The sequence below is a fragment of the Rhinolophus sinicus genome, chromosome 14, assembly GCF_057876585.1.
Source record: "Rhinolophus sinicus isolate RSI-liver-muscle chromosome 14, RSI-T2T, whole genome shotgun sequence".
Classification (NCBI taxonomy): Eukaryota; Metazoa; Chordata; class Mammalia; order Chiroptera; family Rhinolophidae; genus Rhinolophus; species Rhinolophus sinicus.
In genome coordinates, this window is record NC_142514.1 from 6,421,732 (window position 1) to 6,442,154 (window position 20,423).

Here is a 20,423-nt window from a genome sequence, read left to right on the forward strand (position 1 = left end):
GACGTACAGGGAGGCAGGTGGGGTTACCATACGGGGCAGGGACCAGGCCCCCCTCACTGCTCCTGTGATTCTGCCTCAGGACTCTCTGGCGTTGGGGAAAACGGAGGAGGAGGCGCTAAAGCACTTCCGAGTGAAGTTTAATGAAGCCCTCCGGGAGAGCTGGAAAACCAAAGTGAACTGGCTGGCCCACAACGTGTCCAAAGATAACAGGCAGTAGCAGCTCGTCCCAGCAGACACTGACCCCACCGAGGCAAACCATCAGTCTTGGCCATCCTCGGGGCCTAAAAGCCTGAATGGTGCCCAATGGGGAAGAACCTACTCAACTGCCTTTTGTTTACACTGGTTATTTATTTATGACTTGAAATGTTTAAGGAACTCAACAGCCATAAACTGAAATGCGTCCTTTGTGCAGCGGCGGGGCGCTGTCCTCAGCCTCCCCAGCCGGAGCCCTGGGCTTTGATCAGGAGACACTGAGTTGGGCACCTGAAGGCAGCCTCATGTGGGGGATTGTAACCCCAAGTCTTCCAGCCTGTGGATCTGGGCAGCAGAAACTTCTTCCCACCAGGGAGCCTGCCTTCATCCCAGGCTCCCACCGGACTGCACAGGTCCTGGTGCCTGGCAGGCAGTTACCTCGTGCCTGCTGTCCAGACAGGCGCCCACACCTCTGTTCAGCCCTCCACCTTCATGGTCTCTGTTGACTGAGTTCTGGGCAGCTCCCAGAGGAAGCCTGGTACCCTCTATATTCAGGGATGCTTGCTGTCCACTTTTAAAGTGACTCTTGGGTACGGGAATTCTCTCATCTCTCTGCTGTAAAGCGATTTCATTTGCGGGTAAGAGAAAAAGAGCCAAACTATTTACTGAACCTCCATGGCTCAGGGGAATGGCCTCAGTTCCCATAAAGTATAATATATGCTGGTCCTCAAGACATATTAAAAAGATTTGAGCTTCATTTAGCTCATTGTGGTCTTGGATCAAGGTGAAAGCAGGTCAGAGAACTTTGTGCAATTATCTGTAAGCTGCCTATTCAGCAGGTTTTAAAGAAGGACCGAGAATGCTCACCTTTGAGAACCTGCTGTGAGCAGTCAGGTACCAGAGGTGCGAGTCGGGGGTGTGGTGGGAACTCTCTCTGACAGTACTTAGTTTGACAAGATTCAAGCTTAGCCTTGGGCAGATCTGGGGAGCTCTAGAAATGCAGGTTCCTGGGCCTCTCCTAGCCTTCTGACACCAGCTCTGGAGACGGGGCCAGGAACCTGGGACTTTAGAAGCCCACAGGCATCCTGGTGTGTTAGCAGCCAACTTGGGACCCCCCAGGCTACACTGCTACCTGCCAAAGGCCTTCAGGGCTCAGCAGAGCCAGCGGTGGTGCCCTCTCAAAGCCCTGTGTTGGTGAACAGCAGCCGTAAGCAGTCAGCATCACTCACGGGGCACCCCGACACACTCGCTCCCAAGCGCTGAAGTCCTTAGACCCACCTTGCCCGTTTGGAAATAGGAAAGGCCGAGTGTGTGCCCACCTGTTATTTATTTAAGCTAGTCTGTGCTCCCTGGCGTGTGGCACGCTTTGCACACATACACAGCAAATTCCGAGTTGAGTGCACGGCCTGTGTGGTGAGAAGAAGATTATTATTATTTCTTTTTTAAATCATTTAATGTTTCTGTATGGGGCAGGTGAGTTCAACATAACTGATGTAGGCTGAAGACCAGCACCCTGTGAAACCTTGAAATGAGGGGTGAAAGTAGATTAAAATGAAATAAAAGCCTTTTTATGTTATGTTCTTGGCTCCTAAAAGCAACTGGGATTAAAAACAAGACAAAAACTCCCAGTGGAGTTAGAACCAGAACTTTATTGTAGTGGAGACACTTTCTGACCTGTCATCAATATACACAATGGAAAGGTGGGACCACGGCGGCTACAGACAGTGCGAGAACGTCTGGTCTGCGCATTAGCTAACACATCTACCTGCAGCTACGGCGACAATACACGGGGGGGGGGATGACCACACACAACACAGAGACAGCGGGCAGTGTCCTCGAAACTAGCAGTTATGATCACAGAACAGTATTCAAAATTATTTCCCCCCCGTTTTAGAAATCTAAAATTTTACATGTAAATTAAAAACAAAGTGCTTTAGGGGTTTTAGCTCATGACTCCTCTCCACCAAGCACAGCCAGCCGCAGGTGCCTACCTCACCCCCAGGGAGTGGCTTTTACCCCGGGGATGGGGGGGGGCACAGGAGAGCTCAGGTGTTTGGGGGAAATCTAGCTCTTTGCCTTGGGCCCCTGGGTGTCCCTTCAGGGAATCTGTTCCCAGACCTGAGTATGGGGTCACTCAGGTGTTCTGCCTCCAAATGGTTTGCACCACTGTCCGTATCATCTATATGTCCTTTCACCAGCAAGGAAATGTACATCTAAGTGTGGCCCCCCAAGACTGCGGACAAGGAGTCCGGGTGCCTGCACAAGGAGCTGTGTGCCCAAGAGGCCAGGGACCCCAGCCCCCCACCCCTCGACCACAGGAGAAACGAGCAGAGTCCCAAAGACAAGACCTGGCTGTGGCCAGCCTCCTGAGAGGGTCCCGGATACAGTCCCCTCCCACGAAGCAGCGCATAAACCCTGCCCTTCGACTGCTGGGGCCACACGCCAGAGGACGCCGGAGGCTGAGCGTCCAGGCTGAGTGGCGGTGTGCGAGTGGGGCAGGCCCCTTTCTCCTTGTCAGGGAGGGGACAGGAGGGGACAGGGCAGCAGGAGCCCGCGGGCCCCCCTGCGCTCCGTGTTTCGCATTTCACTTTGCATTCCAGTCCTGCATTACGCTAGTACAAAGGACACAAGGAATCCCAATTTATTTACAAAATATTAAAAAGTCAGTTCATCTACATATTAAGCCCCATTCTGCATTTTATACATGCACTAGTTCGGAAAAAATAAAAACTTAAAAAAAAAAGAAAGAAAGCAAGAAAGAAAGGGATTACCAGGTAGGAACGAGCAACTTGAACCTTTTGTCGACGAGTCCAGTCACTGCGGCTTTTCTGGAGGCGCGAGGGGGCCACGCAGAGCAAGGTGACGAGAGAGCAAGAGTCCGCTCCTCACATAACTTAAGAGATCCAGGCGGGGAGGGCGGGAGCCTAGGGCCCTACACCAAGCAGACGGTGGGCAGGGGGCGGGTCTGCAGACCTACTGGCCAGAATGACTTTGTACATCGAGGACCCTTGGGGCTGGGGCAACGGGCGGGCGACAGCAGAGTCTTCTGAAGCAGAACGGGAGGAGGGAGCGCCGCGGCTCAGTAGCTGAGGGTGGAGTCGTCCCACTCCAGCTGCTGCTGCTGCCTGTTCGCGGTCTGCGGGTCCCCGTGCTCCCCACCCTCCTCCTCGCTGCTCTCCGACTCGGCACTGGTGATGTCGTCCTCCTCTCCGTCCTCACTCTCTTCCTCCTCCTCTTCTTCCTCCTCCTCGCTGCTGTGTTGGTCCTCATACGTCTGACAAAGGGATGGCCACGTGAGTCCAGCCCCTGCCCCAGCTCTCCACCCCATCACCTAATGCTGGCTCACTTCCCGAGGGCCCCCCAGGAAGGGACGCCCCGTGTCACACTCCACAGCAAGGGGGTTGGACGGCGTTGGAAGTGGCCTCATCAAAGACTAAAGGGAAAACAAAGCTCTGTCACCACCCATAGGGTCAGTGGCACGACCTCATATCTAGGTCTCGCTGGGTCTCTGTTTACTCCCCTGAAACACGGGGACACCTGCACCTCCCGGAGGCGTCACACGATCACACGACACAAAGCCTGTGAAGGGTAAGGGGCAGGTGCCGTGGCCGCGTCGCCCCTCTGAGGCGAGCCTAGTTTTGCCCCGGCCTGCGCAGTTCTCGGGTGTGGGGGTCGCCGTCTGCGCCTACCTCCATGGGGTTCACAGTGATGGTCAGGGCCGAGTCGTCCCAATCCATCTCATTCTCCTTGCCGGTGTCCTGGTCCCGCACGGCCCGCTGATGGGCAGCCCGGATCCGGAACACCCCCAGGATAATCATGAAAACCAAGAAGCTGACACACACCACAATCACCACGGTGGCCGTGCTGGGGACAACTGCAACGAGATTGAGACACACGGGGTGGTGACAACAGACTCTAAGCCAGAGGGCCATCGTGCCCCCGACACACGTTGAAAGTGGCATCTAAGCCCTGGAGGACAGGAGGAAACCAGAAAAGCTCAGCTCAGGCTTCAGATCTGGGTCCGGCCACTTACTGCCCTGCGGCTATGGGTGCCTCTGCCGCCGGTGCTTTAATTTCCTTGTGTGATGCTGACTGGCAGAGCCCAACTGGCTGCTGGCTGCTCTGAGCAGGGGCCGCTCTCTCGGCAGGAAGGGGTGAGAGGCGTCCACCCATCCCTCCTTGAGGCCGGGGCTTCGCCCCACAGTCCTACCTGCGAACGGGTGAGGGTTGGCCAGGTTGTGACCCGAGAGATCAACGAAGGCGCGATGCTCGGGGTGAACGAACTGGGGCTGGGCGGCCATGTGGCTGGCGTGTTCCATGGGGTTGGCTGTGTGGATCACATTCACCTGCAGCAGAGACAGAAAGGCAGCCTGAGTGTGCCTGAGACAGACGCGCGGTACAGGGCCAGACGTGACCAGCGCCACCCAAGGCGCTCCCTGGACCGGAGCTGCTGAGCCGACGAGAAAAGGGCAGGGAAAAACCAATGGTAATAAGCACTTGGAGACTGCTGTAACGGTCTGACATGGTCACACGTGCAAGAAACATTGCTGCTCTAATAATTCATTTTTATTGTATTTCATAAAAGGACCCACCCACCAGAGACTGGGAAAAACCCAAATAACACCACTGGTCCTTCACCACAGTTCGTCTGAGAAGCACCGATATAGACCATTTATTTCCCCTCTTTTCCCCAAAACCACCGCCATATGAAAGAGAGCACAATTCTAACCAATTATTTCCTTTCAAATTGTTACCCTTCGGCTCAAACAAAACACTCATTGGTTTTTTCACTCTCTGAGTTTAACCTCCTGTTGCCAGAAGGTCACAGTGGGGACGAGGTTGATTGCTGAGAGTAACTGGGTCCATTTGTCCAGGCCACAGATGCCCTGAGTGATAAAGGAGCTGCTGTGGAGCCCCTTGTAGATCTCAGAGAAGGCTGGGTGCCCTCTGGCCACCATGGCCTGGGCCACCACTGGCAGGCGGGCCGGACGGCAGGCCTGCCCGGAGTGGGGCCTGCGCCAGCGTCCCTCCCCTGGGCCAAGGATTTGTTCACAGCAGGGCTGGCCGTCCACACCTACCAAGAACCACAGAGTCCCTGGGTGCCGCTCCTTCCGAAGCAGTGTCCAACCTCGGCACACGCCCTTGTCCCCACCCCAAGGCAGTAACTGCCACTTGCTCTTGACCACCTCCCTCCAAAGGCCCCTCAGGTTCTCGGATGGAGGCAGCCTGTGAAAGGGGAGCCCCACACTGAACCCCAGCTCGCCCCACGTATCACCTGCCTCCCCAAACCTGCGCAGATCTAACCTGCAGCAGCCACCAGGCTGGAAAGGGCTCCACCCTGGGACAGAGCCAACTAGGTGCCACCACAAATGCTCTAAAAATCAGTGTTTGCAAATCTGAGGGCCACGCAGGGGGCTCTCCTCCATGGAAGCCCTGCACTCACCTCCACCTGAAATTCGTTGCTGACATAGCGTCCATTCAGTTCAGAGCAGATGAGCTTGAACTTCCGGTCAAGCAAGGACCTGGAGTGCCAGTTTCGATAGCGCAGGAGGTGCAAAACCTCCTCATAGCTGGCCATGGTGTCCACGCCTGTGGGGGAGAAGGTGACAGGATTGCAGGTGGCTGAAGCTGGGCACATGGGCAGGGCCCGGGTCACAGGCAGACAGGCACCTGGGTCGGCTGAGCCAGCCCGTTACACATGTGGCTTTCTATCTGCAGAAGCAAATGCAAAGTGTGCGAGGACATCTGCCCTCTTGAAGGGACGTGTCACCGTGCGCCTGACTTCTACCCCCTTGGAAGGACACGACGTCAGGCACTGCCTGCACATCTGTGTCCTGCGTCCTGCCTGGGGGAACGTGCGTAGCCACCGTGACGTCACCCCGGTGAGCACGCCCCTTTCCCACCTCCTCCAGGACGCTAAGTGCCGAGATGGCAGGGGGCGGGGCTGACGCACTCCAGCCGCTCACCTGTGAAGATCACGCCCAGGTCGGAGCTGCTCACTTCAATGCCCCTGTGCTGCAGGCGGGCCAGGTCCACCTCCAAACCCTCCTGCTCCGGGTTCAGCTCGTCTCCCTCCACCGTGACCTCGCAGGTATCCAGGTCGTGCACGATCTCCTCAGACACCAGGGACTCTTGAACTGCAAGAATGGCCCAACCAGAAATAGCAGAGGCTGTGGGGCCCAGGGAGGCTGCTCACACCTGATGGCCTGCCGGCTCATGCTCAAACTCAGAGTCCTTTTAAGGACCCGTGGCAGAGGTACAAGAGAGTCCCTTTCAAGACAGTGGGGTACTTTAGGTACCCAGGAGGACTGGCCCCTGGGAAGGCGCAAGCATGGGGGACCCTATCCTCCTGGGAGCTGACCAGCCAGCAGGGGCACAGCTCCAGGCTCAGGACAGTGACAGCGTCCCCTGCAACAGTGTCAGTCCTCACAAGCTCCTCCGTGTCCAGTTTGGATTCTGACGTGAAGCCAGAAAAATGAAAGGACCCTCCAGGTGCGTCCCCGAAGAGCAGAACGAGCTCTGTCGCTGGGTCAGATTCCAGAAGCAGACCCAAGAACAGCATCAAAATGCCCAAACCTCCCAACGTCCCAGAGAAAAGGGCCCAGCAAGTCAGCAGTGGGGGCTCAGCCACCCAGTGTCAAGCCGAGGGCGACCGTCCCCGGCAGAGGCGCTGTTTGTTACCTGTGGGGTCCTCGTCCCTTTCCCCGTCGGGCTCCACTTCTCTCGTGATGGTGCTGATGATCCGAAGCTCCGGGAAAAGGAAAACCCCCTCCGAGCTTTCAAATTCCGAAGCCGCGCGAGCAAAATGGTGGACGCCACTGAGGCTGATCTTGGGCTCCTCCGGCTGCAGAACCATCACGTAGCCATCTACCGGGGGCACTGAGATGCAGGCGGCCTCGTTCAAACACCTGCCAGCAGGGAAGGGAGGGAAGGGAAGGTCAGGGCTTTGGGGGGCACGCGGAGGCGGTACCCACGGGCTGCCACAAATGCAGACGACAGCGGCCACTCCCGGAATGTGCTTCCAAACATTATCAACAAGCATCACTCGAACTTTCTGGTAACGAGTGACGGCTCACATTTCCTTACAGAAGGGAGGCTAGGTTGTCTTAAAAACCCAAGGACAACATATTTTCTTCTCAAGGGTCAGTGAGCAAAGACAGGTTTACGGTTAGGTCAGCGCGTACTTGACTGTGCTGCTGAGTTTGAGCCTCCGGATCCCAGGCGTGGGGAACTGCCGGGAGTTCAGGTAGGCGACGTGCTGCAGGGCCTTCTCCAGCACCCCCACATCCTCTCCCTCCAAGGTCAACATCGACTGGCTGGGGTTGGCTTCGATCTGAAATTGTGCCAAACAGAGAGAGGAGAAGCATAAGGTTCTGATTGCAAGAAGCTAGTCGGGACCGCTTTGGCTAAGAGGATTAGCCGAGGATTGATTTGCGCTGGTGACCTAGAGAAGAAAAGCTCATGTAACCCTGACCGAGACCCTCTTCTATGATGGTAACTATCTAAGGTGCAAACTATCTAAGGTGCAAACGTACATTTGCTCTTTGTCCCTGGTTTCTGGCACAGAGCTCCTAAAATCCCAGGAATGTCCTTAGTGACAGGAGTCTTTCATAATCTGTAAGCCCCTTCCAACCACCCCGGAGTTTGCATTAATGAAGTGACCCTTGGCAATTTCAGGATGGGGATTGGTTGCCAGAGAAACCAACCATGTGATGAGCAGGTTGGGAATTTCACACCACCCCCTGAACTATAGGGACAGGAGAGGGGCTGGAGACTGAGTCAGTCACCACTGGCCAATGACTTCATCACTCGTGCCATGTGCTGGGACCTCCACAAACACCCTGCACAACAGGGTCTGGGGGCTTGGTGAACACAGGCGGTTCTGGAAGGGTGCCGCTCCTGGAGCGGGCGTGGAAGCTCCAGTCACCGCCCTCATTACTTGCCCGTCCATCTCGTCTGTTTCATTGTTTGAGTTACATCCTTGATCATAAGCTGGTAATAGTAAGTACAGTGTTTTCTGAATAGTTCCAGCAAATGGCTGAACCTAACAAGGGGGAAAGGCATGGAGACAGAGTGGGGTGCCACTCTGTAGCCAAGTTGAAGAGAAGTGAAGGTAGCCTCAGGGCCCGATTCTTGCAACTGGAACCTGAAAGGGGGGGCGGGGGGAGGAGCAGTCCTGTGGAACTGAGCCCTCGACCTGGGGGGTCTGATGCTAAATCCGGGTAGTGTCAGAACAGAATTAAATTGTAGAACACCCGGAGAGTTGGGAATTGGTTGGTGTGAAGAAGAAAACCCGCCCGTTTTGTGTCAGAGGTGCTATGAGTAGAACAGCTCAGGGTCAGTCACACATCAATCCTTATGCCAACAGCCTCCACTCCTGTGGTCTGGAAGTCTGGCAATGACGCACGGGGGGAGGGATGCCAGTGTTACCACCTTCACGCCTCTGCCGTTTTCTTCAGGGATTTGCAGGTCCAGCCCCTCTTTGCAGGTATACAGGCAGTCGATCACCTTCTTGTCTGCCAGCTTCCCAGAGCGGATCGTCAGGCCAGCCAGATCCCCGCGGAAAAACTGGGTCATGTGCAGGTCTCCACCTTTGGAACACGGGGGAAAAGGCAGGCAGTTACGCGTGCAGCCCAGAGCCTCCGGCTTCGTTTCTCAAGGTGGTGTTACCGGTGGTGGCAGCTCGATGGATGGACATGCGGGTTAGTTCAGACCCAATCCTGTTAGCCTTGCCATCTACATGGAAGCGCAATGAAGAAATTAAGTCGTTTATGATCATGCATGTGGCCTGGGGAAAAGAGGAGTTGGGGGTCTCTCACCCGAAGCCAGGAAGCCAAGCAGTCCCTTGAGTCCCTACACCTCTGGTCACTCGCTGGTAAGGGGGGCCTAGCCCACACCTGTCGCCATGGTGCACAAGTGACATTTCCTACTAGCGCCAGCCTCTTCAACCACTGTCTTGAAAACCAGCTGGTTCATGCTCTGGGATGCTTTTTCTAACTGAGCTTTTCCTAACTCGGGGACACACACACACTTGGGGGTGACCCTACACAGAGAAAGATAAGGGGGAGGTTTAAATCCCACCCTGCATCTAGGAACCTCATATCCAGCCTTGTCAGATGGCTACTTCGGTTGCGGCCCATCATGCTTCTCTCCGACTCCTGAGGAAAACTGGGAAGTGAAGACGTCACAGGGAAAACAAAACCCCAGAAAAGGGTCCTTGACAGACGGAACGAAGAGCCCAGTGCAGCTGAAACTAAAGCTCGTTCTTACACTGAACAAGGGAGATGAGACCAACTGTCAGTTCTCTCTCATTCCTGATAAGGGCACTAGACACTGGACATCACTGCTGGGACCGAGATTTCTAAGAAGCATGTAGTTAAAATTTAGTATCGGGACAGGATATCTAGAAACGGATCTTTGTCTGTCTCGTGGTTAAGCCACATGAGAAACAGGAGGTGCCCCCCCAAACCTGGCCTGAGATTTCAGCAGGGAGTCTTGTGCAGTGGGCTCAGGGTAAAAGCTGATGGGAAAAATAAAATCCCATCAGGGCATTGCTTTCATGAGTCATTTGCCTTCACTTCAACTGGGATCAGAATGGGCACAAAAGGGAACTCCCATGAAGCAATGGGGTGGGGTGGGGGGGTGCACAACGCAAACCAGCATCTCAAATGGTATCTGGGACCAAAATGCAATTCAGGCACTTCATGCAAAATGTGGAATGAATGAATGTTTCGTGTTTAAATGAAACATAATCGTGAACCGTAGGGAGGAAAATCCAGCAACCTGCAGAGGCCACAGGCACAGGCTCAGTTTCATTGTCATTTTCAACTCCTGAATACTCTGTAGAAAAGCAAGACAAAGACAACAGAAAAGGACCGCAAGGTTAGGCTCTTCAAACTGGACCTTGAAAGTCAGTTTTGAAAAGCTAGCAAATACAAAACACAGAGAAAAAACCCTCCTCCTCGTGTTCCCCTTGGGGGCACACCCCGCCTGGAAGCAAGCCGGTCCTTGATCACCTTTTCCCAGAAGCAGTATTTACCACCCACACTCTCCTTCATGTTCTTCTTTCATTCCACCTTCCCTCATCGTCCTTGCCAAAGTGTAGGTCAGATTCGAAATAAGACGAATGAAAGCACGTAACTGAATTCACTCATCTCCTCAACCCGTGCTGCTTGGTGGGGGGACATCACGAGGCGTTACACCGACTGAAGTACCACACTCAGGTAACACCAAGCGCCGGACCCACAGCACTTTCCTTCCTAACAGGGCAGACGTTTGTGCAGACAAAATGGGATAGCACGTGGCAGCGTCCAAAGGCTTGTGTGTGGTGAACTCGTAAAAGTATGTCTTTTTGGAAAGCTCAAAACAAGTTCACGTTGGTCCAGACTTGAACCTCCAAGTGACGGAGAAAAGAAGGCATTTCCAACCACTTTTTCTGAACAGGAAGGGAGAGTCAGAGGTTAAGGAACTCACCCAAAGAAACAGATAATCACCAGGGGTGGGGCTCTGACCATCCACGGTGCCTGGAGGTTTCCATCCAGTGTTCTGAGTACAATGGCAGGCTGGAGAGGACGCCCAGGCACTGAGCGTAGAATTTCCATGTTCCAGGTCATGTTGTGGGAGCACTACTTCTGTTCTCACAGCCCCCAGCACAGGCTCTACACCTTTTGTGTTGCAGCATGGGGACACACTGGGGGCAAGGCCAGGTGGGGGCAGGTGAGCCCTGGAGCACACACGGACCCTATAGCCCCTCTGTAACACACAATCAGCCCGGGGTCTCCACAGTGAATTTGTCAGGAAAGTGGTTTCAGATCCACAGAAAGGAAGAATGGAGCTCTTCCTCCCCGTTAACTGCATTTTTAAAAGTTGGTGTTTGGTTTGGGAATTTTGGCAGATTTTTCTGGCTGAGGATCCTGAAAGGGCTGAGGGAGAAAGAGGTGAAACAAGGTGAGGAGTAACTGCCATTCAATGGCAGAGAACAGAAACCAAGGAAGGCGGGGCAGGACGTGGAGCTTTATTGTAACCCAAACGACAAAGCTCCCAGAATATAAAATAACATTTAGGGCTGCATGTGTATTTTTACTCTTATTTTTAAAATAATTACTCAGAAATTGTTGTTGAATTTGGGAAGCAACTTTGAATTGAAATTTTAAGAGCAGCAGCTAAAAAATTCCTATATTCCTAATAATTTATTCTTCATTCTTTGGTCTCATGTTCCACTTCCTCATGGGTGAACGGTCACTAAAATTAAATCCAGGAATTTGCTGAAGAGGTTCACTCTAAAATACTGTCTTACTCCTTTTCACTTGAAAGGATCTGCAAGAAAATTATGAAATTCAAATTCTCCCACAAAAAGCAAAGCTCTCCTGGGAATTAGGCTCTTTCACAAATTTCTAACCTAATTCACGGTACAATGTTTTTCCAGAGGGATAAAAGGTCTATTTAGCAGGACGTGTAGTGATGGTGACACCTTTAAGTGACACACACAGGTGCAAGGGCTAATGTGGGGCCTATGAAGCTTGAGTGCATACTGAGGGGGGTCCCTGAACTTGGATGGGAAAAATTACATGCTTATTTTCACTAACTTCTGATATCCGGTTTTTCCTTTGGTTATAAAGAGTCAGCCACAAGCCACAGTATAATAGCAGAAACTGCGACTCTCACCAATAGAAATTGCTGGTATTTCCCTATCATGTCACATCACTGCAGCTATCACAGAATAGTCACAAAGCTGCTTGTTACACTGAAATTATGACAGTTATTGGACCTACTGCTAACGCCTGCTCTTCGTTTGGTAATAATGTAACCCAGGTATTACTAATCGACAAACTTAGTCTGTTAGTACTTGGATAAATGTATTTCAATTTATCTGATTACTTTTGAAATCTATTTATTTTATTTTATAGCTTATTAAGTTGGTGCAAAAGTAATTGTGGTTTTTGCCATTGTTTTTAACCTTTTAAACCACAATTAATTTTGCACCAACCCAATAACAAGAAATTATCCTGAGGAGGGATCCATAGGCTTCACTAGACCACCAAAGGGCTCCACGGCACAGAAAAGGTTAAAACCCCTGGTCCCCTGGGCCCTGGAGCTTCTGGGTTCAAATCCTAGTGCCAGGATCAGCCAGCTGGGTAACACGGGCTCGCTATTTCTCTGAGCCTGAGTTTCCCCAGCTACAAAATAGAGCTACAAAGAGCATCTACCCCACAGACTTATTATAAGAGAATTATGTAAAGAAACTGGCACACAGCCTGCCACTGAGAAAGCACAAAGCAGCAGCACTATTGGCCCGGTGGCCGTCATCACAGGCCGTCCCTGGTGTTGCAGCAGAGACGTCCACGAATCCTCTCAGACATAGTACTTCTGAAAGCTGTTCCCACCAGGGTATCAAGAGCTAAACGCTCTGGAAGAGTCCTGGGGGCTGAAGCACATTTACATTTCTGTGACTGACTGTTGCTTCCTTGTTTTCATAAACTTCTCAACAAACAGATTAATTGGTAAAATAGTTCCTCAATTACACTCTCCCTTCATGCAACGCTCTCTCCCAGGTTCCCAGGAAAGGTGTCAGTGCATTTCAGTCCGTTAACACAACTTTAGTGAGTGCCCATCAACACAGCTACCCTAGAGGGTGGCCTCAGCCATGTCCCCCGAGAGACTCTGCTTGGGCAAAGGAATGAAAAGGAGAAGGGAAGGAGGGTAAAGTGCTGAGAAGAGCCTGTCTACACCAACAGAGCAGAGATATTCTTTAATTCCAGAGACCTGCGGGGAAAGGTGCCAACGACCGTTACCTTGCCAGCAAGCACCGACCACGAGCTGAGTCTCAATCCTGGATGGATGAAGCGGGTAATCTTCAGTCACGGAGAAGGGCTCGTGAGAAATACCGTCCACATAGAGAGTCGCCCTTGGGATTTCCACGTTGAGGACGTAGTGGTGCCATTCCTCATCGCAGACCTACGAGAGGCCAGGGGAAGGGCCAGAGCGTGACTCGCCATGTGCCCTGTCATCTAAAGACATAGCAATGGCAGCAGAACCACCTGATATGGAGAGCAAGCCACCCATAAGGAACACCTATTTTCCCAGAAGGAAAAGATTTGGATTTAAAATACATAACAACAACATACATTTCACCCAAATACATGTCACCCAAAAGGGCCAGGGCAATGCTGTCGTCTCCAGGACATTTCAGACCAGGGGGCACGGCTCACTTTTCACATAACCGGGCCCCCAAATAGGGAGCTGCCCAACTCTCTTCTGCCAAGAGCGTGACACCAAGAGAGTCTTGTATCGGCAGGACGCACCCACTGAGCTGGCAGAGCCTGCCAACTGGCCATTCCTTTTCCGGATCAAGATGAAAAGGCCCTCCAATCTCAGAACAAGGCACACTGCAGTATATGAGCTTTCTTTTCCAACTCAAAGTCGACGATCTACATAAATCTGAATGTCCAGCTCAGATGGCAGGCCAAATGAAATTGAGTTTCTTTCCCATCATGAATGCGCATCTCCTGGGCATCTATCTCACCAGCTGTCATGTAAGGGTGCTTGGTCTGCAGGCTCCACGGCCCTGACCTTTCAGGCCTGGCATTCCCTGAAGAGATGCTGAGATGAAATTTGAAAAAATGTATTTCTAAAAACCTTGCCCAATGTACACTGAAATTCTATGAAACTGAACCAATGAGAAATCGAGGGCTAAAGCAGACCAGAAATGTCAAAATAAGTGAAGTTACCAAAGAATACCAAAGAAAAGCAGCTGCTCCTGATAAATTAGAGAAAAAATTCAAACCTCTAAATTGCATATATGTTTATTACATATACACACTATATAAGTACATACGTATGTATATTACATGAAATATTTCTAAATAAAGGAATTGCACAGTAATTCATCTCTGAGACAGATACAATCTTACTTTTTGTTTAAGTCTCTATCTAAACAAGTTTGGTAATTAATAAGCTCCTTCAGAAAGCAACTTGTATTACACCCCCAGTTTTTAAAGTATTGCAGGTTTCTAGGGGATTAGAATAATATTGCATTTAAATATTGGTAATATTTGGTCAAAATCCATGAACGTATTCTGAGAAGATAGTAACATTAGTATAATTTTCTAATTTCCCTGAAAACAGGGTGAGTACGACAGGAAAACCCAAAGCTGCAGACAGTGTCCACAACAATTCTCGGTGACAAGGTGACCACAAGAACGGACAAGAGAGTAGGTGGAGAAAGGCCACAGGGCTTCTGATCCGGAGATGTCAGAGGGTGTGAGGACGGGCATTTTTAACGCTATGATAACAACAGAAGGGGAGGTAGACCCCTAATGCCAGAAAAATAGTCATGCTGACCAATGCTGCCTTTTGAAAGTATTGGAAAACTAATTTCATGTAAAAATGAGATGGGGAAAGGATCACAACTCAATCCCATACAAAGTTTTTAAAGGAAAAAAAAGAGAATTAAGGGGAATAACATCTCTTCAGACAACGAAAGCATACCTGGAAGGTATGCCTACCAAGGAGATGAAACAATCTAGTCAAAGTACGCGGAAAGACATTAGGAAAATGGCACAAAATATAAAGGAATGTAGTTCATAATTAAAGAAACTCAGAAATGAGGTGACAGAACACAAGAATAAATTAAAGAGAAAATGACAGGTACAGAAAACAGATAAAGAATATCACCAAGAGGTAAGAAAAAACCCAAAGCGATGGAAGACAATAATGGTGACAACAACAATCACAAAAATTCTCCCGAAATACCAGTACATTTCAAATTATAAAAAAGCATACCACATATCTGGGAAAACAGACCCAAAACAACTAAGATACAGTCATACAATTAACTGACTTGAAAAGAAAAGGAAAACAGCCTTTGGTCATCAAAACAAAAAGACCGAGTGTTTTATGAGGGAAAGAAAAGCAGGCTGCCATTAGATTTTAATAGCAACATTTCATGTCAGAAGACAATGGAGAGATAAATTTTCTATTCTTGGAAATCTTAAATACGAGTCAGAGATTTCATATTCAGCCAAACAACATGGAAGAACTCAGGAATTATTGCTCCCATGAGCATTTCCTGGGAACAGACGTCCTACAACCCAAATGACCAGAGAGAGTGCCACAAAGCTGGTGGCACTGAGCATCAATGGCACTTAAATTACAGAAAAGGAAACAACCAGACACAGAGCTTAAACGGATCAGGAACATATAAACCCGAATCTGATCAAGCCGTTAGATCCGTCACCTTACAGGATATCAAGATAGAGAAGCAAATTAAATGACACCCCAGGGATGCAATCAGCCAAATCGAAACTATTGGAAACTATGGGACAAAAAGCCTGATTTTGTCACCAAATAAATTCCAAGAGAGAAAAGAAAAACCGTCTATAAATTAAAATAAACTCAAAGGTTTATTAACCAATCACTGTGCACGGCCCTTTATTTGAATCCTGATTCAAACAAACTGTAAAACAGAATACCACTTACACGATAATTTTGAATTTGCCCACTAACTCCACGAGGCAAATACAATTAAGCTGAGGCCAAAGGTTTCCTTCTTGTCCCAACCTCAAATCAAGAGAAGAAATGATCTACTGTGATTTAAATAAAAAGGCTTTCTCAGTTTACAGCACCCCCATTTCCTGTAACAAATCAATTTTTTTTCACATGATACTTGCTTTTTATCAAGGCAACTGTTAGGAAAGCTGCTTTGCAAAGACATGACATTGTCAAAAGGAATGTAATGTGATCTAACCTCAAAACTGCAAATTCCCTCAAGCTAAGTAGTTCATGCGATATCTGCAAGATGTCATGATTGCGGGTTCCTTGAAAATTTTAAATATCCTGTGGTGGTCTGAATTTGGAAAGTTCAATGGACTTAATTTGCTATATCCTATTATCCACAGCTACAGAAATCATAAAATCGTCACTACACACTCCCCAGAAACAGCCTGTCCTGTGCGAGGCTGCCATTCCTCGTTAATCTCTGAAAAGATCACAATCGGTGTGTTCCTGTCACTCACCTGATTCAACTTCCAGTGGAATTCGGCGGGTTTGTATTTCTTCTCTCCTGAAGGATCCTGACGGAGGAGGAAAATCAACCGACAGCCGTGCACAAAGAGTGAATAATGGTGCCGGTTCATATCTGCAGAGAGAATGACGACTGGTAAATTGCCAACTTAAGACCCAAAGGAGAAATAAAAGCTATGTCTTTAATGGATTTTTGAAGACAGTTTTATCAGCATCAATGAACTCTCCAGTTGGGCCAAGACAGGGTTCGGAAACAAATACATGTGGGTTTTGACTGAGAAGCGTGGTCCAATCCACTGAATACAACTAACAGACGCCCAAACACCAGGGCGGTACGTTGAGGACGCAGCACCCCAGTGCTAAACACAGAACAATGTATGTAAACCAACCAACCTATGGGGAGCTTTTGGGGGACGAATAAGGTGCCGCCTCCAGTGGCCACTGCAGCGGACACTGAAGCACGACACCTTCCCAGCAACGCCAACCTACCTGTTTTGTCTGAACTGCAAAGAATCGTCTCCTTCTTCCTGCCGAAGGGCCCATGCCTCATCCATACAGAGATCGTAAAAGGCTCTTTTGGATTGACAGAAACGACGCCATCGGGGATCCTGACTGCTTGAGTGCCATTGAACTCGAAGACCTGGTCGCTGTCATGGCCGTTGTCGGTGGGGAGGCCGACGGTCCAGTTCAAGGAGCTGCTTGGGGAAGGGAGCAGCTCGGCAGTGCCAGACACAGCACCTGGGGCATACATACGATGACACTCAGTGAACTTTATGTGAAGGACTTAAAAGACACAGTGTCCCAGAATGATGCGGATGTACTGTCCTTCTCTTATGGTTATACCAGGGGCTACTTCCAGATGGCTTCTTCTCAAAAATAAGGCTTTTTGTTACGAGGAAAATCCATAAATAATAACCATGGATTTTTTTTAAAAAAAGATAGGAAGAAAAGAAGAAGCACTATCTATAATCTCACGCAAATATATCCACAATTAACATTTGTATGTGGGCACTTCCAGGCCTTCCTTTATGAATATACACATATTATAAAAACAGTGTAATATGGATGAATATATATGCATTATAAAAATGGAGTCCTATGTACATAATATATATATATATATATATATATATATATATAGCGCCATTCATACTCTTCTATAGCATAATTTAAAATGTCTGAATAGCATTTCATCGCACTGATATATCATAATCTATTTAACTGTTCTCCTTGGTGGACTGAGATTGTCCCCAAACTTTTTCTATGATAAATTGTGCCTTGATGAGGACCTTTGTGTTGTCACACAGCAGCCTAGCTGACAGTCCCCCCGTGTCTTTCCTTGAGGAAAGAAAAGTCTGTGAGACTGTGCCTTTTTGGGACTTTGCTTATCTCAATGTTTTACACCTTATGTCTCTCTGTCTGGTCCCCAAAAGATGGTTTGCAGCCAAAGACGGGTAAGATATCTCACGTGAGATACAACCTAAGCCAGGCGGAACCGAGTGGGGACCCCCAATGAGCTGCCTTAGAAAATCCGGGAAGGAGCCTTGCCTCCTCTTCCCCCCTGCCTGGGAAAAGCCATTGCTGACTCTGGGTTTCCGCTCTCACCTGCTTGTGAGAGAAGTCATGAGGGCAATAAAGGTCAGCTCTCTCCACTTATCTCAATGGAACTGTTCCAACATGAGAGACTTGTCCCCCAGGGAGGTGCATACCTCACCTAAGTCATCACAAGACTTTCCGCTCTGGCTGCTTGAGGACAAAGATAATTGGTTTGATTCACTTTTGTGATATGATGGATGAGTCTCAGACCGTGTAAAAAACAATGCCACTTCCTTGCATGATTATCAATAAAAGCCACCAGTCGGCCCGATTCGGGGCTCCAGTCTGTGGTGACTGCGAGACCCCCTGGCCTTCTGAGCTCTAACTGCATTAAGTCTCTGTTTCTTTCTTTCTTAGAACCTACCCCAACGCCGCCCCTTCTCGCACCCTCACTGCCCGTGTTGCGCTGGACGCGACACCTTTGTATGTCTCTGTGGTTATTTCCTTAGAATAAATTCCTAGAAATAGAACTACTAAGCCAAAAAACATGAAACATTTTTACAACTGTTGTTAAGTATTGCTAAGTTCAATTTTTTAAAAACATTTGTCTCCAGAAGAAGACTTTGTAAGCTCTGCCTGTCGCTTGGTCCTTGAATCCTCTCGTCCTAGGAACAGCATGACTTGGCAGGAACAGCCTGGCCTCTCAAGTGACGTACGACCTCAGTCCAAATCCCAGCTCTGCCATTTCCTACAAGTGTGACTTTGGGCAACAGACTTATCCTCGCTCAGTCTCAATTAATTCCTCTGTAAAAAACGAGGCCAATACCGTCTCCTCTCCTGTCCCATCATCTAATCTGATGGGGAGATTAAATCAAACAACACATGGGGAAGCACCTAGCATAGAGTAAGCACTCATACACGACATTCTTTCTATTCCTCCTACCTTTAAACTGTTCAGCTGAGGAAATGTTCATTTAATACCATAAAAAATGGCATTACGAGACAGTAAGCTTCATGCATTACACTACATATATATACATACACTTACGTGTATCACTTAAAACAGAGCATCCCTGATCGCTTACATCACACAGATTTAGGTGCATGATTATGACTATTTGGACTGAGAATCACAAAGCACCTGAGCATCTTCACCCCCGGGATGAGCCAGCAGAGAACCTACTTCTCCTCTCTTGCTCATGCGCATAGAACAATCACCGGTTATGTCAGAAAACCTAAATGTGCCTGAATCTAACCGTCATTATCAGGCTCGTGAAAAGACAGATGGGTATCAGACAAGCTCCTCGCAAAGCTGACACTGAGCAGCCCTTGAAACACAAAAGACCTTCTGATTATAAAGAGGCCATTGAAGTCGCTGGCACCTTATCACTGACCAAGGGAAACATTCTTCCTCAATAGTTGCCACTAGAGGCATCCATACCTCACCTTTCACGTCATTTAGATAAACCAGAAAAATTTCCACTGACAGTGAAGACAGAGAACTAGCCTTCTGGTCAGATTTGCCGTCCTGCGATCCATTAGATGTGGGCATCTTTAGTTTTCATTTTCTGTATCTCGTTTGCCAAAAACTATTGCGTTACTTATAGTTTTTTCTTCAGTCCTAAAATGTGTCTAAAACTCACTCCACGTATATAATCCTTATTTTGGTGATTCTCAATGTATGTCAGAGAAATACTTTCTTCACATCAGTGGTTCTTAAAATGCACATACCCGTAACATTTTGAACAGACTTTTAGGGGGTTATGTACTCCCCGAAGCCCAGCCAGTGTGAAAACTGGCCAGTAAAGGCAGCCAACAGCCATGTCAGAAGTTAGACTCTGTGTCAGTCCATGACCATGAACACACACACACACACACACACACACACACACACACACGCAGCTCCATGCAGAAGGGACTCTGTCCCTTCATTGAAGACCACCAGGCCTCCTTACCACAGAGCCGGTGAAGGGACTTCTCGGAGTAGGTGTCACGGTCACAGCCTTTCCCTATGTGGCTGGTCTCCAGCTCCACCGTCGCCCGCACCGATGCCACGGACTCATCACACGTCTCCAGGTGGACGTTTGGGAAGAGGGCCAAGGCGCCCGTACCAGGCTCATACTCCACCCTATTCTTGTTCCATCCTGTGTTGGCCCACAGGGAGGGGGTGGGGGACAGGGAGGGGAGGAAAACCCACACGTTAGGTTTCTGCGGCACACGGATTTTAAGAACAGGTGTGAGAGCAGACACGAGAACGGAGCTCACCTTGCCACCCAGGGGTGCAGGTGGGCTTAATGCTGACCTTGACCAAAACATCTTCTGTGGCTCTTTTCTTCCCGCAGTCGTAGGCCGTGACGGTCAGTTTATACTGGTGCTCCTTCCCGTAGTTCAGCTTCTCCGTGTTTTTGATATAACCTTCCAGAGGAAGAAAACGACAGTGAGGACCTGAACCCGTGCTGGTTTTTTACTTCCAGTGTCCTCTGCTGAAACACAAAACGCACGCACACGCTTTCGGCCCTGTAAATACTGACAGGGAGGTAACTTACGCTTGAGATAATTAACATTCACCCTGGCTTTCCTGAGCTTAATCACACACTAATTCCATCTCTAAGCGTTGTTGAAGCAGGAGGAAGGAGTCCACACAATTCAACTCCATTTATTCCTACAGGCTTCCT

General features: G+C 49.4%; 2 protein-coding genes across 7 annotated transcripts in view; one reads left to right on the forward strand and one right to left on the reverse strand.

Annotated features, from left to right (window-relative positions):
• Positions 1 to 1,768, forward strand: part of PIK3CD (phosphatidylinositol-4,5-bisphosphate 3-kinase catalytic subunit delta) — a 46,947-nt gene extending 45,179 nt beyond the window's left edge. For all 6 annotated transcript variants that reach the window (XM_019746713.3, XM_019746715.3, XM_019746717.3 and 3 more), the window contains one exon: positions 80 to 1,768. In XM_019746713.3, coding sequence (XP_019602272.2) covers positions 80 to 217 — 138 coding nt within the window. In that variant the 3' untranslated portion in view covers positions 218 to 1,768. The remainder of the gene's footprint in view (positions 1 to 79) is intronic.
• Positions 1,769 to 1,821: 53 nt separating this feature from the next.
• CLSTN1 (calsyntenin 1) overlaps positions 1,822 to 20,423 on the reverse strand; it is a 60,664-nt gene continuing 42,062 nt past the window's right edge. Inside the window, exons 6-19 of the mRNA XM_074334086.2 lie at positions 20,014 to 20,163; positions 19,704 to 19,892; positions 16,702 to 16,950; positions 16,206 to 16,327; positions 12,984 to 13,146; positions 9,976 to 10,032; positions 8,626 to 8,783; positions 7,377 to 7,525; positions 6,874 to 7,100; positions 6,159 to 6,329; positions 5,636 to 5,781; positions 4,403 to 4,538; positions 3,882 to 4,066; positions 1,822 to 3,466 (exon numbers count right to left, since the gene is read on the reverse strand). Of these exons, the coding sequence (XP_074190187.1) occupies positions 3,272 to 3,466; positions 3,882 to 4,066; positions 4,403 to 4,538; positions 5,636 to 5,781; positions 6,159 to 6,329; positions 6,874 to 7,100; positions 7,377 to 7,525; positions 8,626 to 8,783; positions 9,976 to 10,032; positions 12,984 to 13,146; positions 16,206 to 16,327; positions 16,702 to 16,950; positions 19,704 to 19,892; positions 20,014 to 20,163 (2,297 nt within the window). The 3' untranslated portion in view covers positions 1,822 to 3,271. The remainder of the gene's footprint in view (positions 3,467 to 3,881; positions 4,067 to 4,402; positions 4,539 to 5,635; positions 5,782 to 6,158; positions 6,330 to 6,873; positions 7,101 to 7,376; positions 7,526 to 8,625; positions 8,784 to 9,975; positions 10,033 to 12,983; positions 13,147 to 16,205; positions 16,328 to 16,701; positions 16,951 to 19,703; positions 19,893 to 20,013; positions 20,164 to 20,423) is intronic.